The sequence below is a fragment of the Entelurus aequoreus genome, linkage group LG19 (assembly GCF_033978785.1).
Source record: "Entelurus aequoreus isolate RoL-2023_Sb linkage group LG19, RoL_Eaeq_v1.1, whole genome shotgun sequence".
In the NCBI taxonomy this organism is placed as follows: Eukaryota; Metazoa; Chordata; class Actinopteri; order Syngnathiformes; family Syngnathidae; genus Entelurus; species Entelurus aequoreus.
The window spans coordinates 8,997,999-9,018,233 of NC_084749.1; the positions used below are offsets into that span (position 1 = coordinate 8,997,999).

At 37.5% G+C, this 20,235-nt stretch overlaps 2 protein-coding genes across 2 annotated transcripts in view; one reads left to right on the plus strand and one right to left on the minus strand.

Moving 5' to 3' along the window:
* Nucleotides 1-20,235, plus strand: part of prrg1 (proline rich Gla (G-carboxyglutamic acid) 1) — a 113,019-nt gene that overhangs the window by 70,130 nt on the left and 22,654 nt on the right. The gene's annotated exons all lie outside the window — the stretch shown is intronic.
* The window catches only part of tmem47 (transmembrane protein 47), a 19,344-nt gene continuing 974 nt past the window's right edge, over nucleotides 1,866-20,235 (minus strand). The window contains exons 2-3 of the mRNA XM_062027809.1: nucleotides 4,819-4,959; nucleotides 1,866-2,418 (exon numbers count right to left, since the gene is read on the minus strand). Of these exons, the coding sequence (XP_061883793.1) occupies nucleotides 2,240-2,418; nucleotides 4,819-4,959 (320 nt within the window). The 3' untranslated portion in view covers nucleotides 1,866-2,239. The remainder of the gene's footprint in view (nucleotides 2,419-4,818; nucleotides 4,960-20,235) is intronic.

The window sequence follows — 20,235 nt, forward strand, 5'->3', positions numbered from 1 at the left end:
TCCAAAACAAATAACCACATCCTGGACCGGGACAACAGCAAAATCATGGGCCAGAAAGTAACTAATTCAAACGACGGATTAAGGAGGCGATCGAACTAAGGAAGCGGCCCAAGGAAACCATCAATCGGGATGAGGCAGTGTTCCTGGGACTCCTTCCTCCACTAACCATCAAGCCAACCAGGTAGACTTGACAGGTGTGCCTGCTTGGCCACGCCTATAAGAACAGCTGATAGGCAACAGTGGTCAAATGACCCTTCTGAAGAAGACTGCAGATGACAGTCCAAGCATGTCAAGTAAAAATTCCATCTAATCTACCCAAAATATTGTCTGATTACAAGAACATTTGAAAAGTGTATGAATAAGAAGAAGTGCTCAGAGGGTATGGGGTAACGGACTGTCTGATTGTGGCGGTCCGCTTCCTGTACGATCAGTGTCAGAGCTTGGTCCGCATTGCCGGCAGTAAGTCGGACCCGTTTCCAGTGAGGGTTGGACTCCGCCAAGGCTGCCCTTTGTCACCCATTCTGTTCATAACTTTTATAGACAGAATTTCTAGGCGCAGTCAAGGCGTTGTGGGGATCTGGTTTGGTGGCTGCAGGATTAGGTCTCTGCTTTTTGCAGATGATGTGGTCCTGATGGCTTCATCTGGCCAAGATCTTCAGCTCTCACTGGATCGGTTCGCAGCCGAGTGTGAAGCGACTGGGATGGGAATCAGCACCTCCAAGTCCGAGTCCATGGTTCTCGCCCGGAAAAGGGTGGAGTGCCATCTCTGGGTTGGGGAGGAGACCCTGCCCCAAGTGGAGGAGTTCAAGTACCTAGGAGTCTTGTTCACGAGTGAGGGAAGAGTGGATTGTGGGATCGACAGGCGGATTGGTGCGGCGTCTTCAGTAATGCGGACGCTGTATCGATCCGTTGTGGTGAAGAAGGAGCTGAGCCGGAAGGCAAAGCTCTCAATTTACCGGTCGATCTACGTTCCCATCCTCACCTATGGTCATGAGCTTTGGGTTATGACCGAAAGGACGAGATGACGGGTACAAGCGGCCGAAATGAGCTTCCTCCGCCGGGTGGCGGGGCTCTCCCTTAGAGATAGGGTGAGAAGCTCTGTCATCCGGGAGGAACTCAAAGTAAAGCAGCTGCTCCTCCGCATCGAGAGGTGCCACCCGAACGCCTCCCTAGGGAGGTGTTTTCGGGCACGTCCGACCGGTAGGAGGCCACGGGGAAGACCCAGGACACGATGGGAAGACTATCTCTCCCGGCTGGCCTGGGAACGCCTCGGGATCCCCCGGGAGGAGCTGGATGAAGTGGCTGGGGAGAGGGAAGTCTGGGCTTCCCTGCTTAGGCTGCTGCCCCCGCGACCCGACCTCGGATAAGCGGAAGTGGATGGATGGATGGATATGGCTAACTTCCTGTTAACCTGGCAAACTTCCTCGTAACTTGTCTATCATCCTAGTAACCTCTTCCTGTTAACCTGGCTAACTTCTTGTTAACCTGGCTAACTTCCTAGTAACATGGCTAACTTCCCATTAATCTGGCTAATTTCCTATTAACCTGACTAACTTCCTAGTAATATAGCTAATATCCTGTTAACTTGGCTAATTTCCCAGTAATTGGGCAAATTTCCTGTTAATCTGGCCATTTTCTTGTTAATATGGCTAACTTTCTGTTAACCTGGCTAACTTCCTAGTGATCTGGCTAATTTCCGGATGAATAAGAAGACCTAATGAACCTTTTCGAGCAACGGATCAAATGGTGCAGTGCCCAAAGACTCACACTCCTAATTTGTTACATAAATGATTCCATCAAGTTATCATTCATTTCCGTGAAAAGTGTCCAGTCTGCCAAAATGAATAACAAAATGTTGTCCAAACTTTGGTACTGGAAGTAACTTTTTAATTAAATAATCTTCATGCAGTGTCACCATTCACTACTGCAACACAGACAGTGGTGTTTTATTACTACAATGATGGTCTTTGACCAAAACAAGCCATTCAGGCATCACATGAGATGCGTGAGGCATCCACTGATCATCTGCCATCTTTCATAATGTCCTGATATTTCACAGGAATGCAGTGTTTGTGTGTCCTGTTTGGTCTAACTCCATCTTCCTTCCTGGAGACCTGTGAGGTCACGTGATGCATCTAAAGAGGAATACTACTTGGATTCATTTGTAACTAATAATCCCAAGGTAAACGAGAGCATGCCGTGTTTCTTCTCCCCTGAAAGTTCTCTCCCCCCCTGGTCTCTAGTAGTAGTCTTCGTAGTTCTTGGAATTGAGGCAGTAAAGGATGGCGCCTCCAAAGGAGAAGATGGTGGACCCCCAGCCCAGGCCGTAGCCCCAGTTGAACTCGTGGTACACCCGCAGAGTCACCGCCTCGATGAACTTGATGGGGAACAGGACCAGACTGCACAGCTGGAGCACCACTGGGAAGGAAGCAAGGTGACGTAAGCACATATTCTTGCTACAGAAATAGTTGAATGGCAACATTCCTCTACAATAAATAAACAAAACAACTGAGTATATTTCAACGTTTATGAGGCTACTTCCTGGTTCATGAACAGGAAGTTTATTTGTGTGAATGACGGGAATGAAGTTCAATTTAAAAAATTTAGATTCTAACCAGCAATTAAAATTTTTAGTGAAATGTAAGTAATAAATTATATTTTTATTTATTCAATGATTGAAATATTTTTTATTACGGTATGAATAAAGTCATCCATAGACCATATTCAGCATGTTTTTGTTAATATTTTGGTTTCTGACGGGAGCACAAAAGGATCCAAATATTTTATTTCATTCATTCATCACAATAATTTAGCTATTTAAATGTATGTTGCTAATGTAATTAATTTACCCATACATTCTAAATCTTTATTTTGTATTTATAATGTATATTTATTTACTTAATAGACGTAATGATATTTTTTGTGAAATGTTGCAATTGTAATAAATAATTTTTATTCATTCACATTTCAGAGTTTATTTTTGTTGTTGTTAAAACAGTGTTTATATTACTTTCTTGTTTATACATCTATATTTTGGTTTCTGACAGCAACACAAAATCAAAATATTTATTTCATACATTTAACCACAAATGATTATTTTTTTAATGGATGTTACTTTCGTGATTCAATCAATGTTTATTTATATAGCCCTAAATCACAAGTGTCTCAAAGGGCTGTACAAGCCACAACGACATCCTCGTGATTAATTCAATCATAACTTCTAAATATTTATTTTGTGTTTTTTATTGACTTGACATCATTCTTAATATATATTTTTAGTGAAATGTTGCAACTGTATTTTTATTCATTCACATTTTATGGTTTTGATCATTTTTGTTATTACGGTATGAAGAAAATCTTCCGCAGATCATGTTCCAAGCTTATGTTTGTTTGTATTTTGATCAAGATGAATATTTAGTTAATTCAGTTAATCACAAATGATTTGTTTTTTAATGGATGTTACTCCTGTGATTAATTAAATCATACAATCTAATTATTTATTTTGTGTTTATGTATCATTTATTGACTTGACATACTCATTTCTATATAATTTGATTTAAATGTTGCAACCGTAATCACATTTTTATTTATTCATTATTATTATGGTATTAAAAAAAATTCCCCGCAGATCATATTTCAAGCTTATGTTTATTTTTGTAATTTTTCTGATTTCTGACAGCAACCCAATACAACTATTTAGTTCATTCAATTAATCGCAAATGTTTTGCTTTTTTTAATTAATTAAATCATGCAGTCTAAATATTAGTTTTGTATGTTTAGATTTGTTGAATCGACATTATCATTAATATAAAAAAAAATTTTGGAACGTTGCAACTTGTATCATTTTTATTTTTTCACATTTCACAGTTCGGCTTTTTACAGTATTTTTCTATTGTTATGGTATTCAAAAATATTCCATATTTGAAGCTCATTTTTATTTATTTTGTTTATAATATTTTGGTTTCTGAGAGCAACACAAAATAATGTGAATATTGAATTTGATTAATCACACATTTATTGCTATTTTAATGGGTGTTACTATTACAATGAATTAAACCATTTATTCTAAATATTACTTTTGTATTTTTATTTTTTCACATTTCACAGTTCGGCTTTTTACAGTATTTTTCTATTGTTATGGTATTAAAAAATATTCCATATTTGAAGCTAATTTTTATTTATTTTGTTTATATTTTGGTGTCTGAGAGCAACACAAAATAATGTGAATATTGAATTTGATTAATCACACATTTATTGCTATTTTAATGGGTGTTACTATTACAATGAATTAAACCATTTATTCTAAATATTACTTTTGTATTTTTATTTTTTCACATTTCACAGTTCGGCTTTTTACAGTATTTTTCTATTGTTATGGTATTAAAAAATATTCCATATTTGAAGCTAATTTTTATTTCTTTTGTTTATAATATTTTGGTTTCTGAGAGCAACACAAAATAATGTGAATATTGAATTTGATTAATCACACATTTATTGCTATTTTAATGGGTGTTACTATTACAATTAATTAAACCATTTATTCTAAATATTACTTTTTATTTTGTTTTATATATTTTTATTGAATTGACTCGATAAATAATGAATTCATTTGAATAATGGAATGAAATCACATTTTAATGACATGTATTCTTAAAAAAAGTAACTTTTTTACTGTTTTTGGCTTTTTTTACGTTCCCACTTTTATTTCGGCAAAATTAAACAAAACCTCCCATCGATCATAAAGCCAATTGCAATATTTTGACCAAATAAAGTGTCCATATAGAGTGAAAATGTGTCTTTTCTCCATCTTGGGTGTACCTGCAGAGAAGAGCATGACGGCCACAGGCTTGTAGTAGCGACTCCTGGAGCTGCAGCAGAGGGACAGCAGGGCCGCCAGGAAGGAGAGCAGCGTGAGGACGGCACCGCCCAAAAGCAAGGCCAGCGTGGCGATCTGCCAGTCTGCAACACACACCACCATGGAGGTGAGTACACACGGGCGACATGCGACAATCATGGACCCCACCCACTGTTCACCATCACAGTTTGGACACAAGGTTTTCGTAACATTTTCCTGATGACAATGAGCAGCAGCGTCAGAAACAATGTGAGGTGAGTCAGGTAAGGAGTATTCATCCCTCTTGACCCATGCCAGCTCAGCAACATTCTCAGCATTTTATTCAGGCAGGGGGGAAAAACAACAACCTGACTTCTCCCTTCCCCATCTTGACTAAAAATCCAAATAGAAAGAACCATTTCATTAGGTACACCTGCATAGTACATAACACATTTTCTTCTGAGAGCTACTTTTATGATATTTTGATAACATTTATTTTTAAAGCTTATTTCAACCAAAAATAAAACTTAATATTGTTTTGTCAGAACATGACCAAAACTCGTATTTTGTTTTAAAACTTAAACTATTTTGCATCTAGTATTTCAGTATGGATTTATTTTTAGTGTGTGTCACATTATGAAGTGAAAAGATGCTCAATGTTACATATTTTACTGACTCATACACAACATATCACAGTAAGCTTATGTTAACTGCAATGAGTATCATTTGGAAGTAGTCTTTGCCATTAAGTTGGATGTGCCAGTCCTTTGTTGAGTCCTACAAAGTGTTTATACTACTGCTGTCATTTCTTTTTAATCAGATTAATGATACTTTTGAATATGGATTATTCATGATTAATCACAAGTTACTACTTGCTTGCGTGATTTGAATTCACTTAAAAAAAGACCCCTATATGTCGACACAAATGCAGTTTTATTGTCAGATTGTCATCCAGGGACATGTTTTAAATGTTTTACTTGAATGTATATGTTTTATTTGTATTTAGTTATCTTATTTATTTAGTTAATATCAAAATTTGCCAGCGAGTACCCCAGTCGAAATCTCCTTACTAATTTCTGCACTGTTGTATGATCACTGACTGTCTAATAATCTGCGCCACTTTTCAAGTAACCGTGCGTGTGCGTGTGTGTGTATATATATATATATATATATATATATATATATATATATATATATATATATATATATATATATATATATATATATATATGAATATGAATCAGAAATACTTTATCAATCCCTGAGGGGAAATTTAAATTTTCAGCACATATATAATAATTACTGAAAATTATATATATATATATATATATATATATATATATATATATATATATATATATATATATATATATATATATATATATATATATATATATATATATATATATAATTTTTTTTAAATTATTTTCCTGAGGGAACTCTCCTGAAGGAATCAATAAAGTACTATATATATATATATATTTTTGTGGGTTACTTGTTTGGGGTTAAAACGGAACATTTGACATGTATAATATTTCTGTCCAAAAAATTTAATTAACAGATATTTTAAAAATAAATTAAAAAAAATGTTGCTTAATTTTTCATGATTAATGTGATAATTTTTTGTGATTAATCACATGAGTTAGCTTATTTTTGACAGCTGTAGTTTCTACTGTAAGTATTGTACCTTTTACACCCCAGTTGTTCGGTTGTAACGTGCACCTTATTTGTAGTTTTCATTAACACATTTGGAGGCATTAAAATCGCCATGTAAATTCGCTAAAGCTATCAGTAGAGCATTTTGAAATCTAAAGCCTTACTTTTGAATACTTTCCATCAGGCAGTATGGCTGAACACGATATAAGTGTTTCATATTGGTCGATATCGATAATTATTGATATTTTTTATGACCTATGGAAAATATATTTCATTTTAAATGTAACTTTCCTCTAATTTATAATCCCTCAGCTGTCAAGGCAGAAAGGAAATGTCAACACAAGCATGGAAAACACTCAATGTCAACAAAATATTAAATTCACATTGAACACTTAACAATAATTTTGTTAAAATAAGGAATATGTAAGAAATGCTTTATAAAGTGTAAGAAAATAGTGAGAAAATGTAAACATAGAGAAACCTGAGAATAACTATTTTCTGCAGGTTTAGTGACAGGAAGTGACAGCTGTGCTCTAAAGGGTGAGTGGGCTAAGTTGGTATTGTATTAGCGGTCTTGCCTTGCATCATTTACAGACCACATTGGTCTGACTACAGTCTTTCCTCTTTTATCCACAATTTCTTCATTTTGACTTTCTCTTCTCACTCCATGCAAAGAATCAACCAAACGTGATAGTTGATACTGTCACCTGATTGGCTGTTAGCGTGTCACTCCCACTGATGAGTGATCACTTCCTGCGTTGCTCGGTCACCAGAGAGCAGAGGTGTGGACTCGAGTCACATGACTTGGACTCGAGTCAGACTCGAGTCATGAATTTGATGACTTTAGACTCGACTTGACAAAATGTAAAGAGACTTGCAACTCGACTTAGACTTTAACATCAATGACTTGTGACTTCACTTGGACTTGAGCCTTTTGACTTGACATGACTTGCTACTTTCCCCAAAACCCAAACCTTAAAAAGTTATTTGGGAGCGCTCCGTATCTTTCATTTTATACGTCTGTGTCTATAAGCGTGTGTGCTGCTTGTCAGCGTGTGTGCTGTCAGTACAACAGCCAATCAAATTAAATCTACGTTGTTTTCATCACACAGCTCTCATCCAATCCAATTGCAGGACAACCACCGAACATGAGTTGTCAAACAATGCGGCAGTGAGAAACAATTATGCCAAAGTTGGTTTCGTTCGGGTATAACAACTACGACTTGGTCAACAAAAAACGAATTGCCGTATGCAAATCACGCAGTTCGAATATTACAGACGGAGACGCAACAACTTCCAACTTCGTTCGACATTTGAAGTTGCACAAAGAAGGGTAAGTTTTGAATGTAAGATAACGTTTATTGGCTAAGTAACATGACTTTTATTTGCTGTGTAGTTAAATCAGTGAGGCTGCAAACTCACTGCTAACGTTATAACCATAGACATCTTATAAGGGTACGCAGCATTGAGCGCTACTGCCTACTGGCGCAGACGAGACGCGGAGCCGCCATCTTGGAGTGGTGATCCTCTCCACTCAGTGCAATTCATTTGGCAGGAGCAATGAACTGTCAGCGCATTTAATTCATCTTACCTCACTGAATACCACTGATTTTCACGCGTTTTTTTTGTCATACGTGTAGCTATGATAACGGACACATGTTTTGGCGTTTTTATTATTCATAGTTTGCTTAACAGTAATATAATATTCTTATATGCTATAAGTGACCAGACGTCCGAGATCAAAACTGGGAATATAATCCCAGAGAAGGGGGAAAAAAACGGTCAGCTATTTTTAAGTTGAAGAAACAATATGATTATGTTATATATACATGCGTATATCCTACATAAACAATGTATGAATACATTAGATATCTATATATTTTAGGGACCTATAGTCTGTAACTCTGTTGCTGCAGCAGCAGAGAGTTTATTCTGTCTTGACACTTTGTATTGATATTTTGTATTACATTCTTCCCTTAAATGATAATGTTTACAGTGATTGTTTTATATCTATTTTTTATGTATGTCGCTATGGATAAAAGCGTCTGCCAAATACTTAAACATATATAAACACCTGAAAGTCTTTATATCAGCTAAAACCACCAATCTGTTTCACTGGATTCAGAATAAAACCAAATGCTGTCTTACCCAACAATGTTAGTATTTGAATATTGTTACTTGAAGACTTATTCCTGGTTACAATTATACTGTTAAGAAAGTATTGTCTTATACTTTGCCTAAAATGAGAATGCATCATAATCAGTGGCGGCTGGTGAATTTTGTTTTAGGTGGGGCTGAAAGTTTGTAAACCAAACCCCTGTAGGGGTGTCATCCTCCCCCAGAAGATTTCTTTGTGATTCTCACATACAAATATTGAAGATCTTTGCTCCTTCTCAACTTTGTGGTAATGTTATTTTCATAAAATACAACCAATAGTATGTTAATGTTTGTTTTTGCAAATGTGTTTATTCTGTAAAGGAATGAGTTAAATGTTTAAAATTGTTTAAACTGTTAAAATGACTGGTTAATAGTGCTATTATGAATTGCAATGTCAGCACTATTTTTTTTCCTGCAATTTCAAACGCACTTGTTTTAATAAATAAATACAGCGTTTTAAAAGCATACACAATCTGTGTAAAAATATTAGTCTGTGGTTAAAAGGACTTGAAAGGACTCGAAACTCAAAATGCAGGACTTGGGACTTGACTTGAGACTTTCTAGTCTTGACTTTGGACTTGACTCGGGACTTGCCTGTCTTGACTCGGGACTTGACTCGAGACTTGAGGGCAAAGACTTGAGACTTACTTGTGACTTGCAAAGCAATGACTTGGTCCCACCTCTGCCAGAGAGCGAGTGTTTTTGTTCATGCAACCAACCTTGCTTCCATACTTCTGCTTTTGAATATTTTATCGAATGCTTTTGTCATTGATATCAATTACGTGTCTAACATGATCGATATAGATATCGTTTTATCGCGCAGCCCTAATCAGACATGTTGGCGTGAAAAATTGCAACTTTGTCGAAAGACAGTTCGATACTAATACGCCTGTTTGCCCGCCAAGTGCTTGAGTCTGTGATGAGTCTGCAGCCGGATGTGATGTCACATGCAAGGAAATATGGTACGCTTTGATTTGACGTGATTGGGTGCCCGGTAGTACCGATGGAATTCGATCGGTACCTAAAAAAAGTACAGAATTTGGTACCCATCCCTTCATGAGATGCCAGTTTTTCCCCCCAAAAGGCACATTTTTACATTTCACCCCTTTAAATAAGCCTTGTCAGAACATTTCCAGGAACGTTGATGGTTGTGGTTCACCATGACAACCATTGAAGATATTATGATTTAAAAAAAAAAAAAAAAAAAAAAAGGTATTTCAGTCGCCACAATTTTACTGTCAAAATAACAGTGGTGCTGTTTTTCAATTGACAGAACTACAGTATAAAAAGCAGCGTAAATGTCACTGTTGACTTATTATTACAGTGCAACCAGGGCTTGTTGACATTACAGGAAGTCAGAGCAGAGTTGTGTGTAAACAGCTCGCAGGAAGTCTGCATGTCAGCTGCTTAAAAGCCTGAGACTAAAGATGTCGGCCTGGGTGCTGGCACAAAAAAAAACGTATTTCTTAGCAGAAAATGATGACAAGTTCCATCAGCAAAGTGAGGGACCATAATCTTCTTAGAGGATGGTTCCCACTCTTGTCGCTGCTCTGGTATAAACAAACACGGACTACTTTTCACCAAATATGGTGCAGGGTTGAGTGTTTGTGTCACTACAGGATGTCAGGAGGCGCTCCACACAAAGCAGACATCTTTTCCTTGCACTTTGTCTAAACATGAGGCCTCGTTAGTGGGAATAGTAGGACTGGACCCTGAGGTGTCATCACAGCACAGCACCAGTGTGGAGCCCCTCTATGTCCACAACCCCTCTACGTCCACAACCCCTCTACATCCACAACCCCTCTACATCCACAACCCCTCTACGTCCACACCCCCCTCTACGTCCACACCCCCGTCTACGTCCACAACCCCTCTACGTCCACACCCCCGTCTACGTCCACAACCCCCGTCTACGTCCACCCTTCCCTCTACGTCCACACTTCCCTCTACGTCCACACTTCCCTCTACGTCCACAACCCCCTCTACGTCCACAGCCCCTCTACGTCCACACGCCCTCTACGTCCACAGCCCCCTCTACGTCCACAGCCCCCTCTACGTCCACAGCCCCCTCTACGTCCACAGCCCCCTCTACGTCCACAGCCCCCTTTACGTCCACAGCCCCTTCTACGTCCACAACCCTCTCTACGTCCACAACCCCCTCTACGTCCACACCCCCTTCTACGTCCACACCCCCTTCTACGTCCACACCCCCTCTACGTCCACACCCCCTTCTACGTCCACACCCCCTTCTACGTCCACAGCCCCTCTACGTCCACACGCCCTCTACGTCCACAACCCCCGTCTACGTCCCCAGCCCCCTCTACGTCCCCAGCCCCCTCTACGTCCACAGCCCCTTCTACGTCCACAACCACTTCTACGTCCACAACCACTTCTACGTCCACAACCCCCTCTACGTCCACAGCCCCCTCTACGTCCACACCCCCTTCTACGTCCACACCCCCTTCACGTCCACAGCCCCTCTACGTCCACAACCCCCGTCTACGTCCACAACCCCCGTCTACGTCCACAGCCCCGTCTACGTCCACAGCCCCCTCTACGTCCACAACGCCCTCTACGTCCACACCCCCCTCTACGTCCACACCCCCCTCTACGTCCACACCCCCCTCTACGTCCACAACGCCGTCTACGTCCACAACCCCCGTCTACGTCCACAACCCCCGTCTACGTCCACAACGCCCTCTACGTCCACAACGCCCTCTACGTCCACAACGCCCTCTACGTCCACAACCCCCTCTACGTCCACAACCCCCTCTACGTCCACAACCCCTCTACGTCCACAACGCCCTCTACGTCCACAACGCCCTCTACGTCCACAACGCCCCTCTACGTCCACACCCCCCTCTACGTCCACACCCCCCTCTACGTCCACAACCCCTCTAGGTCCACAACCCCCGTCTACGTCCACAACCCCGTCTACGTCCACAATTCCCTCTACGTCCACAGCCCCCTTTACGTCCACAACCCCTTCTACGTCCACACCCCCCTCTACGTCCACAGCCCCCTCTACGTCCACAACCCCTCTACGTCCACAATGCCCTCATTTAAAAATGTGCTTATCATAACTGCTGTCTAGTTGTTATATCTTGTTTTATTATCACATTTCATAATTTATAGTGTTTTTGTTTGTTTTCGTGACGCCCTCAAAAGTGGTCGTACTGTAAGTATTGTACTTGTTATTTATTGTAACATGCATCTTAGTTTTCAATAACAAAATTTTAAGTGTTGAAATCGTCATTTACAACTCCTTTTCAACTTATATTCAATTGAATAGACTGCAAAGACAAGATATTTCATGTTCACACTAGAAAACTTTATTTTTTGCAAATATTAGCTCATTTTGGAATTTGATGCCTGCAACATGTTTCAAAAAAGCTGGCACAAGTGTCAAAAAAGACTGAGAAAGTTGAGGAATGCTCATCAAACACTTATTTGGAACATCCCACAGGTGAACAGGCTAATTGGGAACAGGTAGGTGCCATGATTGGCTATAAAAGCAGCTTCCATGAAATGCTCAGTCATTCACAAACAAGGACCGGGCGAGGGTCACCACTTTGTCAACAAATGCCTGAGCAAATTGTTAAAGAACAACATTTCTCAACCAGCTATTGCAAGGAATTTAGGGATTTCACCATCTACGCTCCGTAATATCATCAAAGGGTTCAGAGAATCTGGAGAAATCACTGCACGTAAGCGATGATATTACAGACCTTGGATCCCTCAGGCGGTACTGCATCAAAAAGTGACATCAGTGTGTAAAGGATATCACCACATTGGCTCAGGAACACTTCAGAAAACCACTGTCAGTAACTACAGTTGGTCGCTACATATGTAAGTGCAAGTTAAAACTCTACTATGCAAAGCCAAAGCCATTTATCAACAACACCCAGAAACGCTTCACTGGGCCTGAGCTCATCTAAGATGGACTGATACAAAGTGTAAAAGTGTTCTGTTGTCTGACGAGTCCACATTTCAAATTGTTTTTGGAAACTGGACGTCATGTCCTCTGGACCAAAAAGGAAAAAAAACATCCGGACTGTTCTAGGCGCAAAGTGTAAAAGCCAGCATGTGTGATGGTATGGGGGTGTATTAGTGCCCAAGACATGGGTAGCTTACACATCTGTGAAGGCACCATTAATGCTGAAAGGTACATACAGGTTTTGGAGCTACATATGTTGCCATCCAAGCAACGTTATCAAGTTTACTGAGTGTTGTTAAAAGGAAAGGCCACGTAACACAGTAGTAAAAATGCCCCTCTGACAACTTTTTTGCAATGTGTTGCTGCCATTAAATTCTAAGTTCATGATTATTTACAGAAAAAAAAGTAGTTTCTCAGAGTGAACATGAAATATCTTGTCTTTGCAGTCTATTCAATTGAATATAAGATGAAAAGGATTTGCAAATCATTGTATTCTCTTTTTATATACCATTTACACAACGTGACAACTTCACTGCTTTTGGGTTTTGTATATACATATATGTGTGTGTGTATATATATATATGTATATATATATATGTATATGGTGTATATATGTATGAATAGTGTATGTTGTCAGTTTGGTGCCTTCATCTCAATGCGGTCCTGAGACTGCAGCATGGAGTGGTGGTGTGGTGGTGTTATCGTTTAGCAGGAAGCGGTGAGCAGAAATCATTTCATATTTGGAACAGACCCACACAGTCGGATCCGGAGCGCTTCAAGTCCCCACGAGCAGGAGGTGCCAGAGCGTTGGTCTGAGACGACAGATGGAAAAAGCAGATACCAAGATCCAATCTGCGGCTTTGCACTTCTGATGGGTAAATATCCTCCAGCCTGCCAAACTTGTGTGGGACAAGAAGATGTGTGTCATAGAAGGGCCTCGAGTCTCGCTGCTAAACGGGAAGTTGTCGGGTTAAGCCGAGAGATAACACAATCTCAGCGATACAGAAGTGATATCAGGAACAATGACTTCCTCACACACCGGCGTCAACATTCCGTCCTCAAACCTCTGACCCGCCCGTCCTCGGAACTCTGCTGAGCGTGTCAGACCTAACAGGATTTAGCATGACACCCAGTGGTTACACATCACTGACGCTACCATCGCACCACGCTAGAGGAGGCGGGCGCTTGAAGCCTTCACGGTGTGGTATGCTGACACCTGGGTGACATGTCTTTATTTGGCACCTGTGCAACTCTTAAAGGAGTTCTTGTCACAGAAACATGCTAGAGTGGAAGCAGCTTGGTGTTTACTTCAAATCTCACTTTTAAAACTTCCCGATTAAGTTCGCCAGCCAAAGAGTAAGTTTTATTTATGTCCATGTTACTCCAGACAACTACAACCCTAGACTAAAACCCTCCCCCCACCACATCCCACCTCCCCAGACTGTAAACTGTAAATAATCAAATGTAAATAATCAAATGTATATACTTGTTCTTATGCTTTCTGAGCTCACTATGTTCACTGCTCGCTGTACATATCCTACCAAGTCAGACCTACACTGTTACAATGTCCATTTCTCTGATGATATTATTGTTGATGACTGAAGTGCTGATATCAACCAAACCTAATCATAGTGGTTGATATCATATATATGTGGTTTAAAATACAAATCCGTGATCTACAGTGGAAAAAGGAGAGAGTGTGGAATCCAATGAGCCAGCTTGTATCTAAGTTACGGTCAGAGCGAAAAAAGATACGTCCTTCACTGCCTCTCTAGTCATTCACTCTAACGTTCCTCATCCACGAATCTTCCATCCTCGCTCAAATTAATGGGATTATCGTCGCTTTGTCGCTCCGAATCTCTCTCGCTCCATTGTAAACAACGGGGAATTGTGAGGAGTACTAGCTCCTGTGACGTCACGCTACTTCCGGTACAGGCAAGGCTTTTTTTTTATCAGCGAGCAAAAGTTGCGAACTTTATCGTCGATTTTCTCTACTAAATCCTTCCAGCAAAAATATGGCAATATCGCGAAATGATCAAGTATGACACATAGAATGGATCTGCTATCCCCGTTTAAATAAAAAAAATTCATTTCAGTAGGCCTTTAAACAAGTTGAAAAACTTTTTGGGGTGTTACCATTTAGTGGTCAATTGTACGGAATATGTACTGTACTGTGCAATCTACTAATACAAGTCTCAATCAAAAAACTGCTCGCACTCCAACCTGCCGGCCAGTCGACGGAAAGTGACCTTTGCCTTTAGCACACAGCTTAGCTCGCGGCGTCATTATTAATGCTAAGCTTACAGGTGGATATTGAAACATAACTAGGGGTGTCAAAAAATATATATTTTTGAATGACCCGTGATTCTTATTTGTAACGATTCTTAATCGATTTAAAAAACAAAAACGTTTTTTGATTTGTCCAGATAACATGATATAGTAGATGTAAATCAGAATCAGAAAAGTTTTAAGAAAAGTTTTATTGCCATTGTTTGAGAACGGGTTCACAAACTAGGAATTTTTTAGATGATCTGCTGTACACATTTACTTTTAGAAAAGAGAAGTGTTGGATACTTCTCTTGTTGCCTTAATTGTATCTGACTCTATTCAATGTTTGGCTAGAATTTTATTCAACAAAACCAGTTTTCTTTTCATAAATATAACAAATTATCAGAGCTGTTTTATGAGGAATGTCGTTAATCATAGGACTGCCACCTGATGTTATTAAAAAAGTATTGATTTTGAATCAATAATCGATTCTGATTCGAGAATCAATTTGAATCAAGAATCAATTTTGAACCGAGAATCGATTCTGATTTGAGAATCGATACTGATTCTGTGTAAAGGAAATGTCATATTTTTAGGAAGCTCATCTTGTATTTGACATTGTTTATAGCAGTGGTCCCCAACCACCGGTCCATGGATCGAATGGTACCGGGCCGCACAAGAAATAAATAAAAAATAAAATAAAATAAAACATTTTTTTTTTTATAATTAAATCAACATAAAAAACACAAGATACAATTAGTGCATCAACCCAAAAAAACCTTCCTCCCCCATTTACACTCATTCACACTCATTTGCACAAAATGGTTGTTTCTTTCTGTTATTAATATTTCTGGTTCCTACATTATATATCAATATATATCAATACAGTCTGCAAGGGATACAGTCCGTAAGCACACATGATTGTATTTTTTTTTTTAATGACAATTAAAAATAAAATAAATTACTTAAAACGATGATTTGATCAAATTAAGTAGAACTAAAATCATGCTGCAAAACATAAAACCTTTTATCATATCAGTATTTAAAATAAAAAACGCTCTGCTTCTTCCTACTCCTTTTTGGACTTTGACACTGTGAATATGTGCTGCATTGTTGCGCAATTGTGCCACCATGCCCAAAATAAACATAAAAAATCCCAGTCGAATAGTCCAAGTTTGTGTGTTTGTTTTCCAGATAATGTCCCAAGTTCATATAAAAAGAGAAACAGATATGTTTTATAGGTCCGGGGGGAAAAGACAATTCAAAACTGCTATGGCGATTGGCCATACATTTGAAAAGTCAACAAAACATAAGAAATGGGTAAAAACGAGGAAAAATCCAAAGTTATTTAGATATTATAATAGGGATGTCCGATAATGGCTTTTTTGCCGATATTCCGATATTGTCCAAATCTTAATTACCGATACCGATATATACAGTCGTGGAATTAACACATTATGCCTAATTTGGACAACCAGGTATGGTGAAGATAAGGTCCTTTTTTTAAAAAAAAAATTATAAAATAAAATAAATTAACTAAAAACATTTTCTTGAATAAAAAAGAAAGTAAAACAATATAAAAACAGTTACATAGAAACTAGTAATTATTGAAAATTAGTAAAATTAACTGTTAAAGGTTAGTACTATTAGTGGACCAGCAGCACGCACAATCATGTGTGCTTACGGACTGTATCCCTTGCAGACTGTATTGATATATATTGATATATAATGCAGGAACCTGAATATTAATAACAGAAAGAAACAACCCTTTTGTGTGAATGAGTGTAAATGGGGGAGGGAGGTTTTTTTGGTTGGTGCACTAATTGTAAGTGTATCTTGTGTTTTTTATGTTGATTTAATAAATAAAAAAATTTTTTTAAACGATACCGCAGGGTTTCCCACACATTCATTTATTTGTGGCGGCCCGCCACGAAAGAATTACGTCCGCCACAAATTAAAAAAAAATATATATATATATTTTTGTCCTCTCCAGCTTCTCAGGCAAATCATATAGTTGATGTAGATGCCCATATCGGCTGTTCAGATTTACTTTACAAAAGAGAAGTGTAGGATACTTCTCTTGTTGCCTTATTTGTATTTGACTTTATTAAATGTATTTATATTAGAAACACAACATGTGTATATAACAAAGGGTGCAAAGTCTGCAGGCAGTAGGAAACACATGGTTAAGTGTAGGGAGTAAAACTGATGGCAGTCTAAAGTTCAAGATTTTTGGAGCTCTTTGTTCAGTGGATCAGATGTTTGATGAAGCTCTGTGTCTATCTACCACCACTACTGGTTTCTGTTTATTTGTTACTGACAGTGGCAGGACACTTCTGCCTCTGTTTCACTTTATGTTGCTGGTAAATAATATGGTTGTAGTAGTAGGCTAAAGTTAAATTATTTAATATGCACTAATTAAAGGGGCAGAGCTTTGAGACATTTTAGCTTTTATATTTTATAAGATATATTTTTTGTAAGAACCACAATTAATTTCAGTGAATAACTTATTGTTCAAATCTGTATATAAATATGTACATAAAGTGTTGTAATTATATTGTAAAATGGATGGATGGATGGACGTTTAAAACAAAACTGTTATTATTAATTAGTAAGTATACATTTTTTGAGCCTTTTTAGAGAAAATCAAATCATTGTAGTAAATTATGCAAATTACTCGATGATGTAATGGTGACCACGCCCATAGCCACGCCCCCACCGCCACAGGTATCTTGGCAGTTTATGGGAAACACTGATACCGATAATAAAAATAACGATACCAATAATTTCCGATATTACATTTTAAAGCATTCATCTTTATATTATATCTTTGGTGGAAATGTTCGGCCACAATACAAACATAAATATTAGGCTGCTTTTAGAAATAAAGCTGTAAATCTCTCACAGTGACAGCGTTCGGAGCGATGCTAAATTAGCAATTAGCCCTAAGGAGTTTTGAATGGAAATGTAGATTTGAACTAAAACTATTCCAAAGACTCACAGCAAGCATAACATGAGATGATTCATCAAAGTAAACAAGAAACACCTGCAGAGCTGGATCAACACCATCATGTGTTGTGGTCATGAACAATGTTTTTTGCCAGGAGCTGGCCCACAATCCCCTCCATCCAACAATGGACGTCACAACATGAATATTCTCCAAATATGAGGCCTCCTCACAGAAACATGTTACTGGAGGAAAGGAGCATTTGTGGAGCGCCACAGTGGTCTCCCAGGTTACTAATCTGCAGGCATCTGGACCTCTTGGTGTCTGCTTGTGGGCCCGTTGTAGACCCACACAAAGACTCATTCTGCCAGCAACAAAAGGCCCAGCTGGATGGCTCCTGGCTGGCCTCCATTCCCACATCATTCTCCAGACTAATATTTAAAGAAAAGCTTAACCTAGATGGAAATTTGGAATTGGGTTCTCTCTGCTTTGATATGAGGCTGGAGAAGGAAGTTTATTTCCCACATGTGCTGCTCACTCTTTCATGTGTGCATGAAGCACCAATTATGTCAAGTCATGAACATACACCCCCAATTCTACAGAATCACAGCTTATTTCATCAAAACCCTTTCTCCTAATCTATTAATATCTTTTAGACTTTTTACTCAATTAATAAAGCATATATAAATATCATAGTGACCCTGTATCTTTACATGTTTTAGTATGCAGCCTTCGGAGGAAGAAGTTTGGACATGCCTGCTTTGCATCATTTTAGCATGAATAAGTATATGTATATATACATATAGATTTATATAGATATATTATTATTTTTCCACCCAAAAACACTTAAAATATGGCGATAATATACTTTTTTTTCCCCCACCCAGCAATGTTTCTAAAAGTGATTTAGATCTAAATAGGACACTAAATGTCTATAATAATATACATACAGTATATATGTATATGTATATATATATATATATATATATATATATATATATATATATATATATATATATATTTATTCCACCCATCAATGTTTTTAAGTGTTTTAGATCGAAATAGGACAATAAATATGTCTATAATATACATATGATATATTTTCCACCCAGCAATGTTTTTAAATTTGATTTAGATCTAAATAGAACACTAAATATGTCTATAATAATATACGTACAATATACATATATTTTTAAACCCAGCAATGTTTTTAAGTGATTTAGATCTAAATAGGACTCTAAATATGTATATAATAATATGCATATAATAAATATATTTTTAAACCCAACAAAATTTTTAAGTGATTTAGATCTAAATAGGATACTAAATATGTATATAATAATAATATATATATATTTATTTTTATTTTTATTTTTTTAAACCCAGCAATATTTTTAAAAGTAATTTAGATCTAAATAGGACGCTAAATATGTATATAATAATATACATATAATATATATATATATATATATTTTTTATTTTTTTATTTTTAAACCCAGCAATGTTTTTAAGTCTTTAGATCTAAATAGGACACTAAATATGTATGTAATAATATACATATAATATATACATTATATATTATACCTGCTATACATATATATATTATGCATATAATATATATATTATACATATAATATACATATATATACATATATATATATTATATTATATTATACCTGCTCAGTGGCCTAGTGGTTAGAGTGTTAAGAGTTCAAACCCTGGCCGAGTCATACCAAAGACTATAAAAATGGGAGCCATTACCTCCCTGCTTGGCACTCAGCATCAAGGGTTGGAATTGGTGGTTAAATCACCAAAAATGATTCCTGGGCGCGGCCATCGCTGCTGCTCACTGCTCCCCTCACCTCCCAGAGGGTGACCAAGGGTGATGGGTCAAATGCAGAGGGTAATCTCACCACACCTAGTGTGTGTGACAATCATTGGTACTTTTACTTTTACTTTATTTAAACCCAGCAATGTTTTTAAAAGTGATTTGGATCTAATTAGGACACTAAATATGTCTATAATAATCCATCCATTTTCTACCGCTTGTCCATATTTGGGGTCGGGCTGAAGGCGGCGTACACCCTGGACAAGTCGCCACCTCATCACAGGGCCTATATATGTATATATATGTGTGTGTATATATATATGTGTATATATATATGTGTATATATAATGTATGTATATGTGTATGTATATATATGTGTATATGTATATATATATACAGTAAATGTATATATATATATATATATATATATATATATATATATATATATATATGCTGTTTTTGTCAAAGAAAATCCTATTTTATGGCAAAACAAAATATACAATATTTTCCCCTAAGAAAATGTTTGAAATGGAATATTTGATTTGAAGTAATTTGAGCCTTAAATTAGTCAATAATTCATTAAAAAAAAATTGAGCATAACAGTAAAA